The sequence below is a fragment of the Dama dama genome, chromosome 5 (genome assembly GCF_033118175.1).
Source record: "Dama dama isolate Ldn47 chromosome 5, ASM3311817v1, whole genome shotgun sequence".
In the NCBI taxonomy this organism is placed as follows: domain Eukaryota; kingdom Metazoa; phylum Chordata; class Mammalia; order Artiodactyla; family Cervidae; genus Dama; species Dama dama.
Genome location: NC_083685.1, coordinates 51,119,133 through 51,143,859, shown reverse-complemented (window position 1 = coordinate 51,143,859; position 24,727 = coordinate 51,119,133). Strand labels below are relative to the sequence as shown.

Sequence of the window (24,727 nt, the reverse complement as noted above, 5' to 3'; positions counted from 1 at the left end):
GCAATGTGTGTAATGCCATGGAGGAAGAAACTGTTCAGAGTGCACGGGGATCATGATAGACTCCAAGCTTGTGTTTCTCACCACAGGACAGGCCAGTAAATCAAAAGACAAACTGTTGGGGAAAGGAATAGCGACTTTATCTGGAAAGCAGACAGACCAGGAAGGTGGCAGGTTAGTGTTCCAAAGAATCATCTTTACCTAAGTTAGAATTCAGGCATATTTTATACAAAAAGGGGAGGGAGTGTGGCTGGTTGTTGCAAACTCCTTATTTTGGGAACCCTTTTTTCTTGCAGCTGTCCACACGGGTCAGGTCAAGGGGTTTCTATGTTATTCTCTGTCTGCAACTTTTTATCTCTATACCAATGGAAAAGTGTTATACCTTTAAAGATCAGAGCCTTGAGAATGGGGCCATTCTGTACGTTTCAGGCTTTAGGTAACATTCCTTTACAAAAGGAGCTGGCCCAGCATGACTCAGCACAGGCAACAGAAAGCAAGCGTTAGAGTTAGGAATAAGGAAGAGATCCAATATGGAATCAAGTTTGTTTTTCTCTACTATAGGACCTCAAGTGGTGTTTGTGGGAGGTATAGAAGCGTAAAGCTGGAGAAGTAAGCAAAGGTCGTATGGGACGACACATAACATTGGTGAACCATCTTTATACGATTCCTTGGGGGAAGTTTCACAAAACCCCATAGTGGGTAGAGACTAGATTCTAGCATGTAAGAAGAATCACAATAAATTGGTCCTGACAGTTTATTTTACAAGACATGTCAAGAACTAAACCAGAACTGTGGACATTGAGACTGAGATAAAGGGATGTATTGATTTCCTATTGCTGTAATAAAGTAGTGCTAAGAAATTACTACATAGTTAAATGGGGGCTTCCCAGGTGGCGTTAGTGGTAAGGAACCCACCCACCAATGCAGGGGACATAAGAGATGCAAGTTCAATCCCTGGGTCAGGAAGATCTGCTGGAGGAGGGCATGGCAACCCACTCCAGTATTCTTGCCTGGAGAATCCCATGGACAGGGGACCCTGGTGAGCTACAGTCCACAGGGTCACAAAGAGTCAGATGTGACTGAAGCAACTTAGCACCCACGCACATATTTAAATGGCTTAAAACAATACAAATGTATTACCTTACTTCTTCGGAGGTCAGAAGTCTGAAATAGATCTTAGGTGGCTAAAATCAAGGTATCAGCAAAACTGTGTTCCTTCTGGTTGCTTTAGGGGGGAATCTGCTGCTTTGCCTTTTCCAGATTTCCTGCATTCCTTGGTTCATTTTCTCTCCCGTGTGTCACTCTGACTTCTGTTTTTGTCATCACATCTCTGACTGTGACCCTCCTGTCTCCCTCTTATAATGACTCACATTGGGATTGACTCACACAGATAATACTATCTTATATTATTATCCTCATCTCACAAATCCTTACCTGACTCCCCTTTCCAAAGTTCCTTTTACCATGTATGAATAGGTATGAGGGATAAAGATGGAAACATTTTTGATGGATTATTATTCTGTCTACCACAAGGGACAAGTTGAAAAAATATTTAGGAGGACTTAGTAATTTATGTGGGGAAGGCAATGGCACCCCACTTCAGTACTCTTGCCTGGAGAATCCCATGGACGGAGGAGCCTGGTTGGCTGCAGTCCATGGTCGCGAAGAGTCGGACACGACTAAGCGACTTCACTTTCACTTTTCACTTTCATGCATTGGAGAAGGAAATGGCACCCCACTCCAGTGTTCTTGCCTGGAGAATCCCAGGGATGGGGTCGCACAGAATCAGACATGACTGAAGTGACTTAGCAATAGCAGTGATTTATGAAGATGGTGTGGAATAAGTGAAAGAGAAAGTAAAACACTCCTAGCTGTTTAACTTAGCCGACTTTAAGAGGTGCCATCAACTGGGATGGCATATACTGGAGGAAGAATTGTTCAGGTTATGTGAATTGTCATTCACATGTGCAGTGCAGAGCAGGTAGAGGTGGAGGTACCTGTGGAACTTCAAGCCAATAGGAGATATCTAGTTATCTAGCAGGCATGTTGCTATCGGAACCTGAAACCTGGATGAAAATTGTGTTGGAAGTCTAGATTTGGATGTTTTCAGCCTTTAGACAGCAGAGTGGAGGCCATGTTGGACGAAAACACATCGGAAGAAATTGAGGGTGGGAAGAACAACAGGAAGCTGACTTTAGGGATGTTTGGAAGAGAAGCCCTCAACTCTGACTGAAAAGGTTTTGTTAGAAAATTGCTGAAGAGAATGTCTCAGGAGCCAGGGCAACAGAGAAATAGTTTTTACACTGTACTCCTCAAAGTCCCACTAGGGGTTACCCTATTTCACAATAGCAAAGAGGAGTGAATAAGTGGGACCCCACACCTGTCACCAAAATAAAAATGACTGTGCTTTTATTTGAGTCATAGGTTCACATCTTTCCCATAGGGTTTTATTTAAATGAGGGTGTTTGTTATAAAATTGTATTAAAATACGAAAGTCTCCAGAGTAGAGAATTTGGGGTAGAGTGAATGCTGAATACCACATAGTTGTTTGGCTAGAGCATAGGGTGAATGCAGCCAAAATGATGCAGCTGCAATTGCTTTTGTCAATCTGTGTAATTAACGATTCGTGTTGTTAGTTCCCTATAGTCTCATAGCGTCTTATGCAAAGCTTGATTGTGGCTCTTTTCATATTCCATTTTCATTTTTGTTTTACTTCTCTGTATCCTCCTCTAGATTATGAACACACTTCAAAATCTCCCCAGTGGCTTTCATCTTTGTATTGCAAGAATAAAAAGCTGAAGAAAAAAAGCATTCCCTAGACTTTATCCTGGGGAGAAATTTTGCCTGTCTTCAGGTAAAGAGACAGACCTCAAAAGCATGCTTAAACAAAATACCATGCCTGCTAAACTGCTTTGTGGGAGAAAGAGAGATAGATTGTTTTGTTCCTGAGGAGAGAGGAGAAGAAAAGGAAGAATGAACAAAGAATAAAAAGAAAAAGGAAGCATGCAAAGAGAATGCAGGAGATCTTAAGATACAATTCCGGCCCATAAATTGTCAATAACATTTCTATACTTGTAAATCCTTTCCTTTAAATCAACAACTAATAAAGGTTATGAATTTTGGGCTGAGCTGGTATAGAGCCAAACAGAGATAGTGTGTGTACAGGAAGTATTTGGCAGAAGTGCCATGGAAATGTAATATCTTGGAATTTGTAGAGATCAAAAAGAGGCTTTGAACTTTAACCAAAAAAAAAAGTATATTTGAATTAGGATATTTTAGACCAGGGGTGCCCAATAGAAATATAATGTGAATTGCAAAAGACAAGCCCACATAGGTAATTTAAAATGTTCCTATAGTCACATTAAAAAAAATAAAAATAAATAGTAGAATTTGTTTTAATAATTTATTTAACCAAATATATCCACAATATTTTCACTTAAACATGTAATTAATGTAAAAGTATTAATGAAATATGTCACATTCGTTTTTAAAATGCTAATTCTTTAAAAACTGGTGTGCATTTTGTACTCACAGTACATTTCAATTTGAACTAGTCACATTCAAGGACTCAACATGTGACTAGTGGCTTCTATATTAGACATTAAAACTCTAGATTTCCATACTATAGGTAACCTGCAGCTGATAGTAAGAGTTCATTTTCAGTGCCCTCCTAATATTTTTGGACTTGAACCAAATATAGAACTACATCTTTGATGATGCTAAACCAGTAATACATTCTCACCATAGCTGCCTAACTGTTGGATGCACATTAAGTTAAGATTCAGCAGAGCATCAGTGAACACAGTTTCTTGAGTAGGAAGCGAATGTGTAAGCATCAGGTCTTCGATCCATTCTCTTCCTTTACTTGGAAAATGCCTCCAAGGAAGAGCAAAGGTGACCCAGCAGTCTTCTTATAAACATCCTAATTACAAAACTGCTGGGAAATGCACTAATGGTATTTAGTATTTCGAGAGTCTTCTATCTATGAAATGCTGTGAGCAGATGCACCTGGTCTGTCCATGATTGCTTATGGGAGTCTGTGAATTTGGGGGAATGAGATCTGTGGATGTGTGGGCATCACCTTTCAGGAAATGTTATGGTATTTGGTATAAAATGAAGTTATTTCACAATTAAAATAGATCCCTTCTGTGTAGGTAGTATAGGGACACATATTATTAGTGATCTCATGTTAATCAGGGCTGGAAGCTATTCTGATGTGGCAAGAAAACACCAGGGAAGCTGTAGGAGGGCTTCTAGACATCTTTGTTTTGCTTGTTTCATACACTGACTTGAAACTCAAAAGACTCAGATGGTAAAATGTCTGCCTTCAATGCTGGAGACTGGCTTCAGTCCCTAGGTTGGGAAAATCCCCTGGAGAAGGAAACGGCAGCCCACTCCAGTATTCTTCCCAGAGAATTCCATGGACAGAGGAGCCTGGCAGGGTCACAAAGAGTCAGACAGGATTGAGTGATTAACATTTTCACTTTCAAAGTTTGAAACTCTGATTCAGGTGAGTCTAATTCATCAAATCAGTCCTTGGTTTCCCCCCCCCCCCCCATTAAGAGATTAAAATATTTAATGTGAATAAAATGAGGTCTATAAAGACACACTTACTGACTTAGTTGCTAATACAACCCTGATTATTAAGCTAGTACTTGAATGCTTGGCAGAAGTTACTTGCTCTAAAGTGGTGCTGTTCCATATAGTAGCCTCTAGTCACATGTGGTTATTTGAACATTAGTTAATGAAAATTAAATGAAACTTCAGGTCCTTACTTGTCCTAGCTACACTTAAGATGTTCAGTAGTCACATATGGATCTTCTATGGACAAGATGAATATTGAACATTTCCTTCATTGAAATGAGTTATATTCAACAATCTTGCTCTTTAAATTAGAGATTTTACTGGAACATACAACTTAACAGACTCTCTAGAGAGAGGCTTGTGTTTGACTTAGAATATTTCTATAAAATAAGGCAGAAATATCAGGCATGCATCTGGGGAAAGAATTTGCTTAGGTCTTTTATTTATTTTTTGCTGCAAAAAGCTTTATTGTTTCCATTTGGCCCAAGGTTTGGGAGAGAATTTCAGGGTGGTTAAAAATCCAACTAGTGATTGCAGAGAGGGCCTTCAGATAAAAGCCCTGACACCAAAAGGGCCCCGCCAAAGGCTGGTGGGCTTCCGAAGCTGCTAGTCCTTCTTACAGGTGAGAGTTTCCACGAGATCCTCGCCCAGCCCAGCCTGAGAAACAGCCAGCCTGCAGAGATTGGTTAGCTGGTCGTCATCTTCTTGATAAGTTTCATCTGCTCCTCTAGGGCGTGGCTCTCCCGGCAGTCACAGAGGTAGGGGTCTGCAAGGGCAGAACCTGGGACGTGCGATCCACAAGGGTGTTTCAGGTTGTTCTCTGAGCACGGGACTTCCACGGTGTGCTGGGTTTCACCCCACTCATCTTGAGAAGGCTTCAGCAAAATCTGGAAGGGGAGGGAGCAGCTACAGCACTGATTTGCACTTGAAGAGAGATGTGACTCCCTCTTGCTGCTCCTCCGCCGTTTTGTGGGGGGAAAAAAAAGTGGCCCAAGCCCTCCGGAGCCACGTTGTGGAGGTCGAAAAAGAAGCTCAGAGAAAGGTAAGTGTAGGAGGCACGCACAAGCGCGTTGACCAGGCTGACGACAGCCTCCGCCTCATTGGAATAAGTCTGAGGAATCCAAGAGCTCATGGTTGATAAGTAATAAGGAATTTTAAGCTCAAAAAAGAAAAAAAAAAAAAAGAAATTGGTTGGTCGAGGTAGCGGAGAACAGCTGAGCGGCTGATTCCAAAGGTTCCAACTGGAGAAATGGTTGGAGGGTGGTCAGAGAATGAAACAAGGGGTGTCCCTGGATCTGTTCTGTCCAAACCCTGTTGAAGCAAGATCTGCCTGAACTCGGAGCACACTGCCCTTTAGGTCTTGAGAGATGGAGGAGAGTGGAGGAAGAGAAGAGAGTTTTAGTGGAGAGACACAGGGAACTAGAGAGCTGGGAGAAGGCTGTACATTCTGCCATGTTAATTTCATACTCGCGAGTACAACATTTTTTAAAATATTTATTTGGCTGGTCTTAGTTGTGGTTTGAGGGATCTTTATTTGTGGCATGCAAACTCTTAGTTGCTGCACTTGGGATCTCCTGACCAGAGGTTGAACCCAGGCCCCCTGGATTGGAAGTGTGGCGACTCAGCCCCAGGCCCACCAGGGAAGCCCCAGGAGTACAGGAGTACATTGTTTAAGAGCATCATTAAACTTGAGAAATAGCCAGGTGTGCATGTGTGGGAATGCCTGCTCAGTTGCTTCTGTCGTGTCTGCCTCTTTGCGACCCCTTGGACTGTCTACCCCACCAGGCTCATTTGTCTATGGGATTTTTCAGGCAGTAGTGCTGGAGAGAGTTGCTGTTTACTCCTCCAGAGGGTTTTCCCAACCCAGGGATCGAACTTGTGTCTCCTGTGGCTACTGCATTGGCAGGCGGATTCTTTACCACTGAGCCACCACTGCATGTGTGTATCTTCCATTAGAAGTCCTAAGTTTCACAAATGGATGGGTGTGCAAGCAGATGACTTCAAGATAAAATAGGGCTCTGGAAACATCAGTTGTGAGAAAGGCTTGACTTTCCCAATATTTTATTTATTTATTTTAATTTTATTTTTATTTTAATTGGAGGCTAATTACTTTACAATATTGTGGTGGTTTTGCCATACATTCACATAAATCAGCCATGGGTGTTTAAAATTCACAATTCAGGTCATATATCTAGGTCTCAAAGAGAGATGGGGAAGGTACACTTAATATTTTGATTATATTAGTATTGACCTGATACCTGACATTAAATACCTTCTCAATAAAATGGTTGAATGAATGCATTAATATCCAGAACTGACTGACTTTCTGGAAGCAAAGTTTGTTTCTAGACAATTTTAAGTATTTGGAAAGTCAATACAGTATAATCTTTGACTTGCTTTTTTTGAAAAGGAATTTCTTTGGAGTATAGTTTGTTACAATGGCATGTTAGTTTCTCCTGTACAACAAAGTCAGTCAGCTATACACGTACATATATCCTCTCTTTTTTGAATTTCCTTCCTGCTTAGGTTACCACAAAGCATAGAATAGAGTTCCCTGTGTTATATAGTAGGTTCTCATTAGTTATCTATTTTATACACAGTATCAATAGTTCATATGTGTCAATCCCAATCTCTCAGTTTATCCCCACTCCTCCACCGCCCCCCCCCCCCTTTTCCCGCTTGGTGCCATAGGATTGTTCTTTACGTCTGTGACTTGCTTTGATTTTGTAGTGATGATGTAAATTTGGATCAGTGGCAATTCAGATAGACACTCTTAGAAGCTAAAAGTAGACTGACTTGTATTGGAGACCTATTAGCTTTTGAAAGTCTGTAGTGTTTCTTCATGTAGATTTACTGCTGCACTCAAAACTCTGAAGCAATTTAGTATATACTAATCTGCAGCACATCTCTGGTGGTGGTGTTGGTCGCTCAGTCATGTCCTACTCTTTACAATCCTATGGGCTGTAACCCGCCAGGCTCTTCTGTCCATGGGATTCTCCAGGCAAGAATACTGGAGTGGTTTGCTATTTTCTTCTCCAGGGGATCTTCCCAACTCAGGGATTGAACCTGGGTGTCCTGCATTGCAGGCAGATACTTCATCATCTGAGCCACCAGAGAAGCCTGTCTCTACTACAGTAAAAGTCTTGTAAATTTAAAAGGATATTGCAGACACCATCAATTTGAAAAAATGCAAAAAGCAGATGATATGAAGATATTAACCATTTTGGCTCATTCTAATAAACACAATGCTAGAAGTGCATCTCAGTTTTGATCCCAGGAAACCAGTCATGAGATCTGATTCTAGTGCCAAAATTGCCCTGCCTGAAAACTGGTTTAGATTCAGCATTGCTGAGCTGTGTAAAAGAGACTTCATTAAGTTGGCTTTCATTCTATTTATGCCTTTGTCATTTCTTTCACTGTTTAAGTGAAAATAATACATAAGAAATCATTGCTGACAGGCCTAGAATTTGCACTCAATTATTTATTGTGATACGCCTCTCTCCACCCACCATTATACTCTAACAAGTCAAGTATCAGTTAAAGGAATTTTTAAGACCCTGTAATTCACAGCATGGTAACTGTTTTGACTATATTTAATGACCAGCACTTACTCCAAATGAGTTAAAGCATATTATTGTGTAAGCATTTATTTTCTCTACTTTACTGCCTTAGTAAAACATTTTGCTATTTTTCCACTGCTTTTCTGTCCTCTTGTAAGTTTAAATCACAGGACATAACTATTAATAGCTAATGAATAGGATTAGATACTGTACCAACCAGGTTTATAAGTGTAGGAAATTACCACCAATCTGACAAATGGATAATTGTGTATATACACATTAGACACCAGGTCTCACATTTTCCCACATGTCCATAATTATTTGAGAATTTTGCCCTTCAACTCAGCCCCTCAACCTAGATTTCCCCTTCTTAGAGAATGGTATCACCTTGTTGCTCAAGTCAGAATTTTGGCTATCATTCTCAACTATCACCCTACTGTATCTTATCAATACATTACATTTGGTGAATTTAGAATCTAATTGTATAGCATACATGATAATTTGAGTGACGCTTAGTTCTTTTCCTTCTCTCCCTTCTGGGATATTTAAATTGTCTGCGTGAATGTTTATCATCTATGGATGATTAGTTGTAAAGACTTTAGTTTTTCTTTCATTCACATACTTATCTGTTTCACATTTGAATCAGCCATGAACTTGATTTTGTAACATCTTACCGCGTTTAATAGCTTTTAATTATTGAATAAGAACCGAAATAGAAATTTGGATATATTAAAGTATTGGCTTTTGCTATTTTTCTTAAATTGTCTTCTAAGGAACTTTAATGAGAACCTGACCATCTATATGAAAAGTAGAATATAATAAAATTGGAATTAGCCTTACTACAAGTAAATATAAAAGTTTATGCTGTTATATCACCCTTACATAAACTATTGTTAAGAAAACATCCCACCATCCTGTTAGTTATCTCCATAAGAATCAGAGAAAAGCATGTTCATAGCACTATTCGGTTAATTGGCTAGTTATAATGACTGCATGTATTAGCTCTGTGTAATTTACTGGAATAAGTATCAAGGGAAATTAAGAGAAAATAATAAACAAAATGTACATATAAGGAGCTATAATCTAATATAAGAGACAGTACAAAAAAGATTTTAAATAAGTAAAATTCATAGTCAACTAAGGTTATAAAATTGCATATTCAAAACTTGAGTATCAAGATAATGATGTTTTTATAGTATTGAAATGGCATATAATAGATAATGTCAGTGGTGCAATAAGTAAATAAGTGAGATAGATAAGCATTAAAAATGTTGCTTTCCCCAAATGTTCAAAACATGAGAAGTGTTCAGGGTATTGTATTGGGTAAAATCAACATATGACTCAAAATCAAATACATAGTGGAAAAAATTGAGTCTATGCAGCTTCCAGAAATTTCCCTTTCACTCTTATATTAAAAAACAAATCTCTTTCGCAGTTCAGTTCTCACAGCTGTGTTTGCTGTACTCCTCCTTGTTGGTGTCATCTCATCTCAGATGAAATTACATCTCTCATCTCTGAGGTGAAATCTTTGGTACTCGGCGTATATCCATCAGAATAGGTTATTATGCATAAAACAACACATAAATCCTATTAACTTATAACTGGCATGTTTATTTTTCTCATGCTAGATCCTGCACTGGTTAGTTCTCTGTTCCTTTTATTTCCCTTAGAACTTAAGGTGATGGAACCATAGCTATCTGGAATGAGTAAAGAGGCATGGCAAAACACATAGGCTCTGAAACCTCTGCATCTCATTAACTCACAGCACTTGCCGCACATTTGTTTGGCCAGAGGAAGTTCAGGTTCAGCAGAGGGGGGAAGTGGAAGCATCCCCCCAAGAGGGACACTTAAAGAAGGGAAGGAGTAACGTTGGCTCTCACAGCAAGTGACCCTCAGCTGTCATCCCCTCCACTGTCTCACACTAAATAACTTGCCACTTTGTTCTGGTGGTGGTGAAGTCACTGAGGCATGTCCAGCACTTTTGCTATTCCATGGACTGTAGCCCAGCCAGGCTTCTCTGTCCCTAGAATTCTCCAGGTAAGAATACTGGAGTGGGTTGCCTTTCCCTTCTCCAGGGGATATTCCCAACCCAGGAATTGAACCCGCCTCTCCTGCATTGGCAGATGAATTCTTTACCAATGAGCCACATGGGAAGTCCACTATTTCATTGTTAATTAATTGCTGCTGCTCCCTGTTAATTACCCATACTCATGTCTTATTTTGTATTATGGTTTTGGACTCTCAAAGGAGTTCAAATATTATTTCCTCACATAACATTCTGACTCCTTATTCAAGAAGAGGTAGGAATATTCTACTCAGTGGGCCTTTAGGAGAGGATTTGCTCAAAGTCAGAGACATTATCTTCCAGGTGAAAATGGATAGGGGCTTTCTGTGTGCTGAGATGGAGTGGGCTGGCGATGTCAGTAGCCTGGAGCATCCTTTTTCTCATAGTTGTTAGACCATGTATATTTACTCTCCCTTTTGAATTATTTTTGCTATAATCAGGTAAGATGAGTGAGTGGAATGGGGATGGAACTAGTTAGCTTTTAGTAAAAAATGAGGTAACTATTCTCTGTGAATATCCTAAACATTTTTCTTTCTGCTTCTTTCTGTAATGGTGGCCTTTCCTTCCATTGAATATTTGAAACATGTGACCACTGTTAGGGATTTGGTATCGAAACAGAAAGAAATTTCCAGTTCAGCACTTTAGCTCCAGAACTTTTCAGCTTAAGCCCAGAGTAGTTTCTCTCTAAAATGTAGTGATTTTCCTCTGATTTGTGGTATTAAATGAGTTTTTGTATCTTTAATTTTTTCTTAGTTTTCTATATTTTCTAAACATTTATTTTACAATAAGCACATTATTGCTTTTACATTTAGGAAAAAATGCAATAAACTTATTTTCCAAAACAATTTAATTAAAGAGTATACAGGAGACAGGGATCAAGACCATCCCAAAGGAAAAAAAAAATGCAAAAAAGCAAAATGGCTCTCTGAGGAGGCCTTACAAATAGCTGTGAAAAGAACAGAAGCTAAAGGCAAAGGAGAAAAGGAAAAATATACCCATTTGAATGCAGAGTTACAAAGAATAGCCAGGAGAGATAAGAAAGCCTTGCTCAGTGATCAGTGCAAAGAAATAGAGGAAAACAACAGAATGGGAAAGACTAGAGATCTCTTCAAGAAAATTAGAGATACCAAGGGACATTTCAGGCAAATACGAGTTCGATAAAGGACAGAAATGGTATGGACCTAACAGAAGCAGAAGATATTAAGAAGAGGCGGCAAGAATACACAGAAGAACTATACAAAAAGATCTTCATGACCCAGATAATCACAATGGTGTGATCACTCACCTAGAGCCAGACATCCTAGAGTGCAAAATCAAGTGGACATAGAAAGCATCACTACGAACAAAGCTAGTGGAGGTGATAGAATTCCAGTTGAGCTATTTCAAATACTAAAAGATGATGCTGTGAAAGTGCTACACTCAATATGCCAGCAAATTTGGAAAACTCAGCAGTGGCCACGGGACTGGAAAACATCCATTTTCACTCCAATCCCAAAGAAAGGCAATGTCAAAGAATGCTCAAACTACTACATAATTGCACTCATCTCACATGCTAGCAAAGTAATGCTCAAAATTCTCCAAGCCAGGCTTCAGCAATATGTGAACCATGAACTTCCAGATGTTCAAGCTGGATTTAGAAAACGCAGAGGAACCAGAGATCAAATTGTCGTCATCTGCTGGATCATCGAAAAAGCAAGAGAGTTCCAGAAAAACATCTGTTTCTGCTTTATTGACTACGCCAAAGCCTTCGACTGTGTGGATCACAAGAAACTGTGGAAAATTCTGAAGGAGATGGGAATACCAGACCACCTGACCTGCCTCTTGAGAAATCTGTATGCAGGTCAGGAAGAAAAAGTTACTGCTGGACATGGAACAGACTGGTTCCAAGTAGGAAAAGGAGTACGTCAAGGCTGTATATTGTCACCCTGCTTATTTAACTTATATGCAGAGTACATCATGAGAAACGCTGGGCTTGATGAAGCACAAGCTGGAATCAAGATTGCTGGGACAAATATCAATAACCTCAAATATGCACATGACACCACCCTTATGGCAGAAAGTGAAAAAGAACTAAAGACCCTCTTGATGAAAGTGAGAGGAGAGTGAAAAAGTTGGCTTAAAGCTCAACATTCAGAAAACGAAGATCATGGCATCCAGTCCTATCACTTCATGGCAAAAAGATGGGGAAACAGTGGAAACAATGGCAGACTTTCTTTCTTTCTTTAGGCTCCAAAATCACTACAGATGATGACTGCAGCCATGAAATTAAAAGATGCTTACTCCTTGGAAGAAAATTTATGACCAACCTAGATAGCATATTAAAAAGCAGAGACATTACTTTGCCAACAAAGGCCATCTAGTCAAGGCTATGGTTTTTCCAGTAGTCATGTATGGATGTGAGAGTTGGATGATAAAATAAGCTGAGCGTTGAAGAATTGATGCTTTTGAACTGTGGTGTTGGAGAAGACTCTTGAGAGTCCTTTGGACTGCAAGGAGATCCAACCAGTCTATCCTAAAGGAAATCAGTTCTGAATATTCATTGGAAGGCCTGATGTTAAAGCTGAAACTCCAATTCTTTGGTCACCTGATGCGAAGAACTGACTCATTTGAAAAGACCTTGATGTTGGGAAAGATTGAAGGCGGGAGAAGGGGATGACAGAGGTTGAGGTGGTTGGATGGCATCACCGACTCAATGGATATGAGTTTGAGTAAGCTCCGGGAGTTGGTGATGGACAGAGAGGCCTGGCATGCCACAGTCCATGGGGTCACAAAGAGTCGGACACTACTAAGCAACTGAACTGAACTAGGTGGCACAGTAGTAAAAAATCTGCCCGCCCATGCAGGAGATTCAGGTTCAATCCCTGGATCCAGAAGATCCCTGGGAATAAGAAATGACAACCTACTCCAGTGTTCTTGCCTGGAGAATCCCATGGACAGAGGAGCTTGATGGACATAGTCCGAGTGGCCTCAAAGAGTTGGACGGAACTCAACTATTAAGCACATGTGTGTGTGCATGCACACACACAAACACACACACACAGGAGAGACTGCAGGGATGTCAGTGGTAATTGCATGTCACTTAATAATATTTATAATATCTTGTTCATTTTTTATATTAATTACATTTCCCAATTGTAAAAAAAATGTGTGTGACACTTATGGTATTATTACTTTTAGAAACACATATCCACCCCAATGTTCATTGCAGCACTGTTTATAATAGCCAGGACATGGAAGCAACCTAGATGCCCATCAGCAGATGAATGGATAAGGAAGCTGTGGTACATATACACCATGGAATATTACTCAGCCATTAAAAAGAATTCATTTGAACCAGTCCTAATGAGATGGATGAAGCTGGAGCCCCTTATACAGAGTGAAGTAAGCCAGAAAGACAAAGAACATTACAGCATACTAACACATATATATGGAATTTAGAAAGATGGTAACGATAACCCTATATGCAAAACAGAAAAAGAGACACAGAAATACAGAACAGACTTTTGAACTCTGTGGGAGAAGGCGAGGGTGGGATGTTTCGAGAGGAATCGGGTGGAGAGGGAGGTGGGAGCGGGGATTGGGATGGGGAAGACGTGTAAATCCATGGCTGATTCATATCAATGTATGACAAAACCCACTGAAATGTTGTGAAGTAATTAGCCTCCAACTAATAAAAAAATTAAAAAAAAAAAAAAGAAACACATATCCAAATCTACTTTAGACAAATCAGCATTTGTGTGTTTGTGTGTGTGTGTGTGCATGCGCACAAGCCTTTGGGCAATGATGAACAGAGAAGGCATCCCATGGTTGGGGAAAAAGACACTGCAGAAATTTCTAGGGCTTTAGACCCGTGTGCTAAGTTGCTTCAGTTTTCTCCGACTCTTTACGACCCTATGGACTGTAGCCCGCCAGGCTCCTCTGTCCATGGGGATTCTCCAGGCAAGAATACTGGAGTGGGTTTCCATGCTCTTCTCCAGGTGATCTTCCCATATTCCATATATCAGCTCAATTGCTCAGTTGTGTCCAACTCTTTGTGACCCCATGGATTGCTGTATGCAACACTTCCTTGTCCATCCCCAACGCCCAGAGCTGGCTCAAACTCATGTGTATTGAGTCTGTGATGCCATCCAACCATCTCATCCTCTGTCGTCCCCTTCTCCTTCCGCCTTCAGTCTTTCCCAGCATCAGGGTCTTTTGCAGTGTGTCAGTTGTTTTCATCAGGTGCCAAAGGATTGGAACTTCAGCATCAGTCGTTCCAATGAATATTCAGGGATGATTTCCTTTAGGATCAACTGGTATAATCTCCTTGCTACCCAAGGGACTCTCAAGAGTCTTCTCCAACACCACAGTTGACAAGCATCAATTCTTCCACGCTCAGCTTTCTTTATGGTCCACCCCTCACATCCATACATGACTACTGGAAATTCCTTAGCTTTGACAATAAGGACCTTTGTCCGTGCAATAATATCTCTGCTTTTTAATATGCTACCTAGGTTGGTAATAGCTTTTCTTCCAAGGAGCAAGTGTCTTTTAATTTCATGGCTGCAGTCACCATCTAGTGATTTTGGAGCCCCCCAAAATAAAGCCTGTCACTGTTTCCATTGTTTCCCCATCTATTTGCCATGAAGTGATGGGACTGGTTGCCATGACCTTAGTTTTTTTGAATGTTGAGTTTTAAGTCAGCTTTTTCACTGTCCTCTTTCATTTTCATCAAGAGGTTCTTTAGTTCCCCTTTGCTCTCTGCCATAAGGATGGTGTCATCTCTGTATCTGAGGTTATTGATATTTCTCCCGGCAGTCTTGATTCCAGCTTGTGCTTCTTCCAGCCCAGTGTTTCTCATGATGTACTCTGCATATAAGTTAAATAAGCAGGGTGACAATATACAGCCTTGACGTACTCCTTTTCCTATTTGGAACAAGTCTGTTGTTCCATGTCCAGTTCTAACTGTTGCTTCCTGACCTGCATACAGGTTTCTCAAGAGGCAGGTCAGGTGGTCTGGTATTCCCATCTCCTTCAGAATTTTCCACAGTTTCTTGTGATCCACACAGTCAAAGGCTTTGGCATAGTCATTAGAACAGAAATAGATGTTTTTCTGGAACTCTCTTGCTTTTTTGATGATCCAGCAGATGATGACAATTTGATCTCTGGTTCCTCTGCCTTTTCTTACTGAAGCACAAATATGTTTCAGTTCAGTTCAGTTACTCAGTTGTGTCCAATTCTTTGTGACCTCATGGACTGCAGCACACCTTAAATGTTTGCAAATATAGTTAAGAATTTATAATTCAGAGCACACCCACCAGTAGGCAAAAGTGAGTGTAAGAACAGGATACAAAGTCTTACATGAATGTTTGAACATTTTCTTAGGTATAGAGAGAGATGTTTTCTTCTTTCGGATCTATTTAACTAATATGAAATGGAGGAAGAAAAGTTCTGGAAAAGTTACATCCACATGCATTCACTAGCAAAGTGTCCAATAAAATCTCCAAGTATCTGAACATTTCTTAGCAGTTCTCTTTGTTTTCTCTGAAGAGCAGCAAAACTTGCTGGGAGCAGTCTGAACTAACATTTGACACCATTGCAGAAGCCAGTCCCTGCAGGTAGACATGAAGAGATGGATTTTAGGATGGATAAATCTTCTGATATTTCAAATGGATTAGAGGCTGATTAGGGTTTTTTAAAGTGATAGAGTCTTTGGCCTTTATTCTTAACTATATTAAGTCTTTACCACAACCAATATAGATCATCAAATTTTCATGCATACATTTTATGAATAATATTAATAGATTCTAGCATGTAACAGATCTAAGAAACATATCTGATTATCATAGTAATAGTCACAAATAGACAAAGCTAGCACTTCAAATGTACAATCCTTTGTCATACTGACAGCTTTACTAACTATTATTTGCACTGTTTTACAAACAGCTTGTAGGAATGTTATGGTTTATTGGAGCAATACATTTATATCATAATGGCTTTTCTGGCTGTTACAAAATTCTCCTTTGAGAACACATCAAAAGATATTTCTGAGTTTAAAAATCCAGGTCAAATTATGAAAATTAAAACAATCCTAAACCTCAAACCTGATCATGTAAAAAGTGAGTAAAGTTCAGTGTAAGAGAGAAAGTTAAGGCAATCTCCAATAGTTTAAAAGAAAAAAAAAGATTTTTGAATAAAAAGAGAATTCTTTAGCACTTTAATCCATTATTAAAGGTGACCATTCATCCTTAGTAATAAGATCAATTTGTGCTGAAAATTTAGTTCTATATGTGTGAATTGGAAGTGATCTTATTAGTGTTCTACTACATCAAGTTTGATAAAATCCCCAATCCATTTCAGTTAAGTTTCTATTGATCCACTTAAGAGATCAATTTGGACTTGTTCGATTCTTTTGTCAAGGGATTTCATCTGGCTTGAGTTTAGCTTTATGAAATAAACATGATTTAGAAATGTAAGATGGAATAAAAAAGAGTCCAGATAAGTGTTGACAATTATTTGAACTCAAGTTTTTGCATTTGAGCATTTGATAGGGCATTGCCACTTAGAAATGGACTAGAAAAACAATAGGACAAGAAGACAGTGCCTTTCAAAGTAGTGAAGGTCATACATTCCTTCGCTTGGACTAGTGATTATGTTTCTGTGTCATTGAACAACTTGAAACCTATTTGTCAATAAAATAGTTTTGCTTTTATTCTTTTTATATATTTATTTATTGCTTTTATATTTACATCTGATACTGACTTTCATTAAATACTTCCTTCATATCAACTTTTCATTTTCCTATTTTCTGCAGTTCACCCTAGTTTTTATTAGGAGGCAAATATAGATTTTAAAATGTGTGAAGGTCTTGGGGACAGTGAGATGAGTTCCACCTGATAACCAGTTTCCAGTCTCTTTCTTACCTTCAGGAACAGTTTTAGATGACGCTAAAAAAGAGAACTGCCCAGAAACATTTCTCTTTCATACTAATTCTCTTATACCCACAGAATAGGCAGGGAACTTTTTTTAGCAAGAAGCAGTCCTTAAGACCTCGTGTTCCATGAAGAACAGGTGTATAACACAGGGAGCCCAGCCTGGTGCTCTGAGACGATCTGGAGCGGTGAAATGGTGGGAGAGTCTCTCTCTCTATATATATATATATACACACATATATATATATGTGTGTGTGTGTGTATATACACACACATATAACATGTATGTTTTATACATATAATTAGGACTGATTCATATTGATTTATGGCAGATACCACCACAATATTGTGAAGTAGTTATTCACCAATTAAAAAAATAGGTGTATAATATGCAGTGATTTTGCACGTATCACATTATCAGGGAAGTTCATTGTCCTTTCCCTTGGGGTTTCTTGAGGACAAAGAGATTTGAAGGTAGAGACTCAACATACGCAAACAAGTCAGAGACTTGACTGGTGGTCAGCGTGGTATGTCATGCCATTGTACTCATCAGCTTTCAGTTAGGAAAACAGAGCCACTCTAGGTTCCATGGGAATAAAAGATTTATTAGACTTTGTGGAGAAAATTAGACTATAGACAAATGTGGGGCCTTGCTGAGGAAGTGATGTTCTGGAAGGGTGGGTGATGTTGGAGATTAGAGAAACAGTTACTAAAACTCACAAAGAGCCAGTGCAGGCAGACAAATTGAAACTCATGGGAAATCCAAGAACCTAAGCTCTCTAGGTAGTCAAAATGGGATCATATGTGCACACACATGCTCTCTACAATACTAACAGCATAAAAATGAGGAAGAAAAATGATGAAGAAAGACAAGGCCCTGGGAAAGAAATTGAATAAGATATCCCCTTCATCACATTTTTATTTCAGTTTTTGTTGTTAAATAATTATTAAAATTTAGAGACCTCCATTATGGTTATTTCTCACATTTGTTGGCTTTCTAGATGAAAGGCAACAAACTACTTAAAAAGTTTCACCCTGACATACATAGAAAATTTGGTAATTCAACTTGTTTCATTTTGTAGATGAGCACGCTGAGACCTCAAAAATGAAAGAAATTCATTTAAAATGACACAATCAGTCAAGATAGAGTTCTGTCAGCTGACTGCTACCTCAGTGCTCTTTCTGTTTTACATGACTCCTCCTTGAAGAGACATTTTGAGTTAAACTGTGGTCAAGTCTCACTCCTTAAAACTCCAATAATATCACTTCTAATTCACACAAACAGAACTAAATTTTTAGCCCAGATTGATCTGATTATTATGGATGATCCTGTAACTGGCCTTATTGACATTTCCTTTGGCAAATCCATCTTTCAAGGCTTACTTCCAAGAGTCAGGGTGGTCTCTTGCTTCTGTGGAGGTTATGCTGAAAGAAGTGGGTGACAAATTATAACTTACTGTATTCTTACAACATAAGAATATTCATCTTTAACCAGTTTCATCCAGCAAGTCTGAGAACCTAGTCTATGCCATATCCTGCAATAGGCAATAAGAAGAGGTGCAGAAAGGATCAGAGATGACCCTTCTGCTTTAGGTTTTCCTACTGATCCATTCTATTTTCTTGGGTGTCTCTTAGAGCTACCTTTACATCAGCTTTTTAAGGGTTGAAAATGCCTGCTAAATTGGATAGCTTATTCATTCATCTCAAATATATTCCAGTAGGCAGAAAAAAATAAAGGATATGAAAAGGGGTTAAATAAAGTATTTTTGTCAAAGATACAAAAATATAGGAAAACATCTTACATTAATTGTAAACTATGTGTTCGGCATAAGAAAGCTACATCCTTGAAAATGGGAACTCATTATGAACCAAAACTTACCCTAAAAGTTTATAATTAAGAGTAAACTTTCAGTACAAATTGGATTCCTAGACTCTGTACCATTTAATACTGTTTTATTTTCTGTTTTCATGACATCTAAGATGACTTGAGCCAATTACAACCAAATTTAGTTGTGCTTGTTGGTTTTTCACAATTGTTTTGTTTCTGTTGTATAAAATTTGCTGATGCCATTGATTCATTAATCATGGCAACTCTTGGGAGCTTAATCAATCTTCAAAACAATTTAATGTTTGTGCAGTTTATAGTTAATGCTGCAATAGATATTTTTCTTTTCATGTATTTAAAAATCACAGAGAAATTACCTTTCTTTCTCCTTCAGGGTGATGGGCAGTTTCTTCTCTGACTTTCTGGAAGTGGTTGGTAGGAGTGAACTTTTGTCAGCCTTTCAGTAAACAACTGAAGATGGGATCTGCTTTTCAAGAGAATAGTGGCCATTCTACCATCCTATTTCTTATTCCAAGAGGTTGAGAGCAAGAGTATATGTGGACAAGTGAGAATATTACTAATGGGAGAGGTAGAGTGTCAGTACCTAAGACAGTTATTGGAGAACTAATGGGCAGAAAGGGAAGGGTGGTGAATGTGAGCTGAACACGCGGGAGTGTTTCTGCTCTGGATTGTGGTGTATGCGCTCTGCCTGATTTCTTCTGCTTTGGGTTGCTGAAAGCCCCCTGAGATCCGGTGTATTCCTGTCTGTTCTGCAGCTGAACGTCTACTCCATGTGCTTTCTTACTGGCTGTGAGAACTAAGTTAGTCCCCTCTGTTGCAGCTGAATGGAGGGTTTTTACAAGCACAGGGATGCAACTCGAATCCAGGCCTGAAGCGGGCGCCAAGGGTTTGATTGCTTTATATCACATGGAAAGCTCAGAGAGACGAGGTGGGAGAGCCCTCCAGTGGCTGCATCGCCACTCTTGCCCCTGTGACAGTGTTTCCTCCACAGGCGGAAGTGGGGATTAGTTCCTTTTTTGCTTCATTTTTCTTCTCATTAGTTTTAAAAGATCTCCTATCTGTTTAGTGTCTTCATAGATTTTTTTTAATATTCATTTTAACCATAGTTCGCAGGGGAGAAGGGAAACCAATTTTGATTTGCTCCCGGTTTGATTCCTCTGCCCTTCTGAAAACTCCGTTACAGTTGAATTTAGAGAGCTTACAAATGGTCAAGGAAAGGTCTAAAGATGATACGATTATAGGGAAATAGAGACCTATGAGAAAATTTGCTTACAGAAATTGAGTCATTTTTCATAAAGAAATGAAAGAGGAGCAGGGATGATGAACATGTGGTAGCAGAGAGTCCAGGCAACCAGCTAATGGTACATAAATAGAAACAGGAAGTAGCTAAAAGTGCATGGGGTAGAAACACAAAGCCCCAGTTGTATTATTATCCCCCCAGTTGGTGAGAAAGTGGAAGTGACTCCCTGGTTCTCGTATGTTGAAATAATACTATATTTCTCAATCAGAGTTTTATAATGCTTTGTTTATCATAGTCTTTGTTTCTTCTGCTAGAATACCCTTCAATATCTTATCTCCTGAGATGCTTTCATCTCTTCATAACCTGCCCCCAGTCATTATAGTAGTTTTTATTCAGATGTATTACTTCCATGGTGACTTCACAAGGACCCCGAGCTCTGTGAAAACAGGAATTATTTAAAAAATATATTTTTGTAATTGAAAGTCTCTCTAACAGTGCTTCAGGTATAATTAGTGCTCAATGAGTATTTTTAAAATATCCTCTGAAAGAAGTTGCTGATCAGTTTGGTTTGAAGCAAAGACTAGCAGAAACGCTTAATGCGTTTCCAGAGATCTTTCTGGAGCATTAGGAAATGGACATGCTAGTTGGCCACATGCCTGTGCCAACCTTGAGTCTTTTCCCAGCCTTTTGCCTTTTTCCACCATTTTCTCAGCTCCTTTCAACAGTTCTAACCAGCTAGAGACTGAAGCAGGAAATGGCAACCCACTCCAGTATTCTTGCCAGGAGAATCCCAAGGACAGAGGAGCCTGGAGGGCTACAGTCTATGGGGTCACAAAGAGTCAGACACGACTGAGTGACTGAGCACAGCATAAAGACAATATTAATAGTTAGCGATTAAAATAAACTCACACCAAAGTTTTAAAACCCCAAATAATAGAGAAGAAAATGAGGACACAGAAGTGGTCCATTCACCCACATGATTCACTGACTTTTCAATAGAATCTAGGGCACCATATGGATGTGCTGAATGGACCAATTCTCTGGACAAGAAAACCAAAGCAGCCACTCTTTGTGAATCTATGGGAACAAAATATTACCAAGAATATGTTCACTGTTGGAAACTGGCCCACAGGGCCAAGAAGAGTCCATTTTCTCAGTATTCAGTTATTTTTATGACCAGCTATGATTATTTCCCATAAATAGAAATCATCAGTATGAATATTCAGAATGAATTCTTGTCCTAGGTACATGGAGTATGTTCTTACCTTCAGCAAAAAGTGAACCAGAAACAAAATGCTGACCCCCTTAAAGTTTGTTTTTAACACTTGCAGTGTCTCTTTTTCTCTAATTCCCATGTACTGCTTTCACTTTTTGCTTTTTGAGAGCTTGGCTGCCATGTTGAATACAGCACTCTTTCTGCATAAACAAGTTCAATTCTTAAATCCTATTGCACACAGGAATGCTTTGTTCCTTTTTAAGGATTTTGGGAAAATATAATAGAAATCAGGGCTTCAAGGAATGCATAAAGAGAGAAACAATATTGCATTGTAATAAGGAACCTATTCGGTAGGACTGAAATCTGAGTTGGTAGGTGACCACCTCCTCTATGTGGATAGGCGAGTCATGGCATTCAGCATCAGAGGAGAGCAAGCAGGATTTTGACATATTTGTTCAAGTGTAATAGTTTATTCATTTTCCTGAATAATTGGTTTCTTAAAGAAGCTTTTATTCTGAGTCTTATTGTATGCTGACCACGTGAAGGGATATGAGTCCTTTAGTAAATAAATAGGCTCTGTATGTTCTAAATGAGTAGAATATTGACCTCGACTCTTCCCAGCAGTGTAGCAGAGCAGGATGGTGGAGATGACTTATGAGGCAAGTCTACCACATTAATTCAAGTGACAAACTCTTCCCTTCACAAATAGCTTCCACATTCTCTGCCCACACAGCAAGTGTCTTCTTTTGCATCAGCAATAATACAACATTTGCTCACTTCCACACATTTAAATAACCAGTTCATAAAAAGCCTTTTAATCTGAGACATTTTTAAAATGACTGTTTTTGTGAAATTTTGCATTTTGCATTGGCCTTTTAATGACTCTTTTTACTCAAAACATTAATTTTTGAAACATTTTAATTGGAAATGAAAGTATACAAATGAAAGCAAAATATGTATGACATGGCATTACTAAAGATAGGCAATTTTGGAAATAACTTCTGACAAAATTTCATGACACTTGCAGTGATTTTGCTGTTAATAAGCTTCAAATTCTAAGTTTTCATCTTATTTTAGTGAGAGAACTACATATTTTAAAGGTGTGTTTGTGAATAGTGTGAAAGTCGCTCTTTGCGAGCCCATGAACTATACAGTCCATGAAATTCTCCAGGCCAGAATACTGGAGTGGGTAGTCTTTTCCTTCTCCAGGGATCTTCCCAACCCAGGGAGCAAACCCAGGTCTCCCGCATTGCAGGCAGATTCTTTACCAGCTGAGCCACAAGGGAAGCCCAAGAATACTGGAGTGTGTAGCCTGTCCCTTCTCCAGGGGATTTTACCAGCCCAGAAATCGAACCATAGTCTCCTGCATTGCAGGCAGATTCTTTACCAACTGAGCTATCAGGGATGCCCATTTTAAGGTATGTACAGTCTTTCAAATGATGAATAGCCAATAGTATATCATATTTATAGTTTGTTTATTTGATGCATGGCTGTAGCCTTGGAAAGCAAGGTTCTTAATGAATATTACCACTCTGCATTTCTTATAACTTTATAGCTCTGTGAGTATTGCAAGGAATTTTGAAAGCCAAGATTTCTCACCTTTGTACTTTATGATAGAATTGTAAAAGTGAGGTCGCCAGGTGGAAGTTTTATTTACCTTACCCTTAGAGGGGAAAAAATAGATAAAAATGAATAAATGGCTTATATCAACATTAGGAGCAAATTAGGAAATCAATAGATTTTTCCTGTACCTTCCAACTAGTTTTAAAATCATTCTACTTTTAAGAAAATATACCTAAAGCTGGTAATTTCTTTTTATTTAATAGGATTATATACCTGTGTAATATATTTGACTTCAGGATATCTCAGTCTCAAGAAAAGTAGATTAATTTTATGTATTTATTACTTATACCCTTCATTTTTAAAATAAAAAGTATTTAAAAGGACTTATACCATTTTTTTTTTAGGTAAAAAAATAGGAAAATAGGGAAATCAGTAGGAAAAGTAAAGTAAATCTGGGGATAATGTTTAAACATAGATTATATTCCATAATGTCCAATAGGCTTTGCTATAGCTTGGCTGAAACTTTGACCTCAATCTTTCTAGCAGCTGACACAAACAACATTCATGTATTTTATTCCCAGGAACAGTGTAAGATTTTTCCTATGGATCCTACCATTGGTTTATATGAAATATGTATATCAAGCATCTATTTCCAAAATGACGTATTTATCAAAAAGATAATACAGTGAGAGAGAATTGTTAAATAAGAAAGCAAACTAAATTTTAGTCACAACATAACCTAAATTAGTCTTGGTCTCAGAATTTTAGGTGGGATGAAATGGCTTCCTGGCTGTGCCCAGAAAAACTGAAGAGAATATTAAAATGGACATTTCTATATTTTTGCAGTGATATTTATTAAACATTCTTCGTATACCTTGAGAATATAGTGAATAATTTTCCTCTGACATATGAGCAAATTGACTGATAGGCCCATGATAAATATTCAATATAAGCTGAACATATCTAGTTATCTCTGTAAAACATATCATGGGAATGCCAGTGATGCTGGCCGACTGGGAGAACACCTAGAGACATATTTGGACCTTTTACCCTCTTCCTTGTTCCATAGATCATGCAAATATTTCTTCCCTACCTAGATGTTAGTTAAAGTAATGTTAACAGTATTTATTGAGCAACAGTTATGCACCAGGGTTTGTAGTTGCTACAGTTGATATTGGGCTTCCCGGGTGGTGTTAGTGGTAAAGAATCGACCTGCCAATGCAGGAGACACAAGATGCAGATTCAATCCCTGGGTTGGGAAGATCAGCTGGAATAGGAAATGGCACTCCATTCCAGTATTCTTGCTTGGAAAATGCCGTGGGCAGAAGAGCTAGGTGGGCTACAGTCCATGGGGCCCCAAAGAGTCGGACATGACTGAGAAACTGCACAGACACAGAGTTGATATTAAGAAGAAATCCATAATTTCACAGTATATATAATATAGTAAAAGGCCAAATAAACTGAAGACTGTAATATACAATCTACCTAAGAAAGGCCATGAAGAAGTACCAACCATGTCTGATGAAGTGAAAAAGAGGGACGGTGGCCCCTTTTGAAGGGATAGGTACAGGTTTTTTGGAAAATATGGTATTTGAGATGGGTTTTGATGAATGGGTATGATTGGGACGAGTGGAGAAGACATTCCTTGCGGAGAGAATGCCATGAGTAGAAGCCCTGAGGTGGCACTTAGTTCCACTCACATCCTTCATACTCTGTCCCCAGCTGCCCAGAGATGCAGCAATTAT

At 38.9% G+C, this 24,727-nt stretch overlaps 1 protein-coding gene across 5 annotated transcripts in view; it reads left to right on the top strand.

Moving 5' to 3' along the window:
• The window catches only part of SLC7A11 (solute carrier family 7 member 11), a 209,666-nt gene that overhangs the window by 103,371 nt on the left and 81,568 nt on the right, over positions 1-24,727 (top strand). Inside the window, exon 12 of one of the 5 annotated variants that reach the window (XM_061142358.1) lies at positions 2,731-3,125. The exons of 3 other annotated variants lie outside the window; for them this stretch is intronic. In XM_061142358.1, the coding sequence (XP_060998341.1) occupies positions 2,731-2,816 (86 nt within the window). In that variant the 3' untranslated portion in view covers positions 2,817-3,125. Of the gene's footprint in view, positions 1-86; positions 218-2,730; positions 3,126-24,727 lie in introns of those variants that run through there. One more of the 5 variants, XM_061142357.1, reaches the window with a different exon arrangement.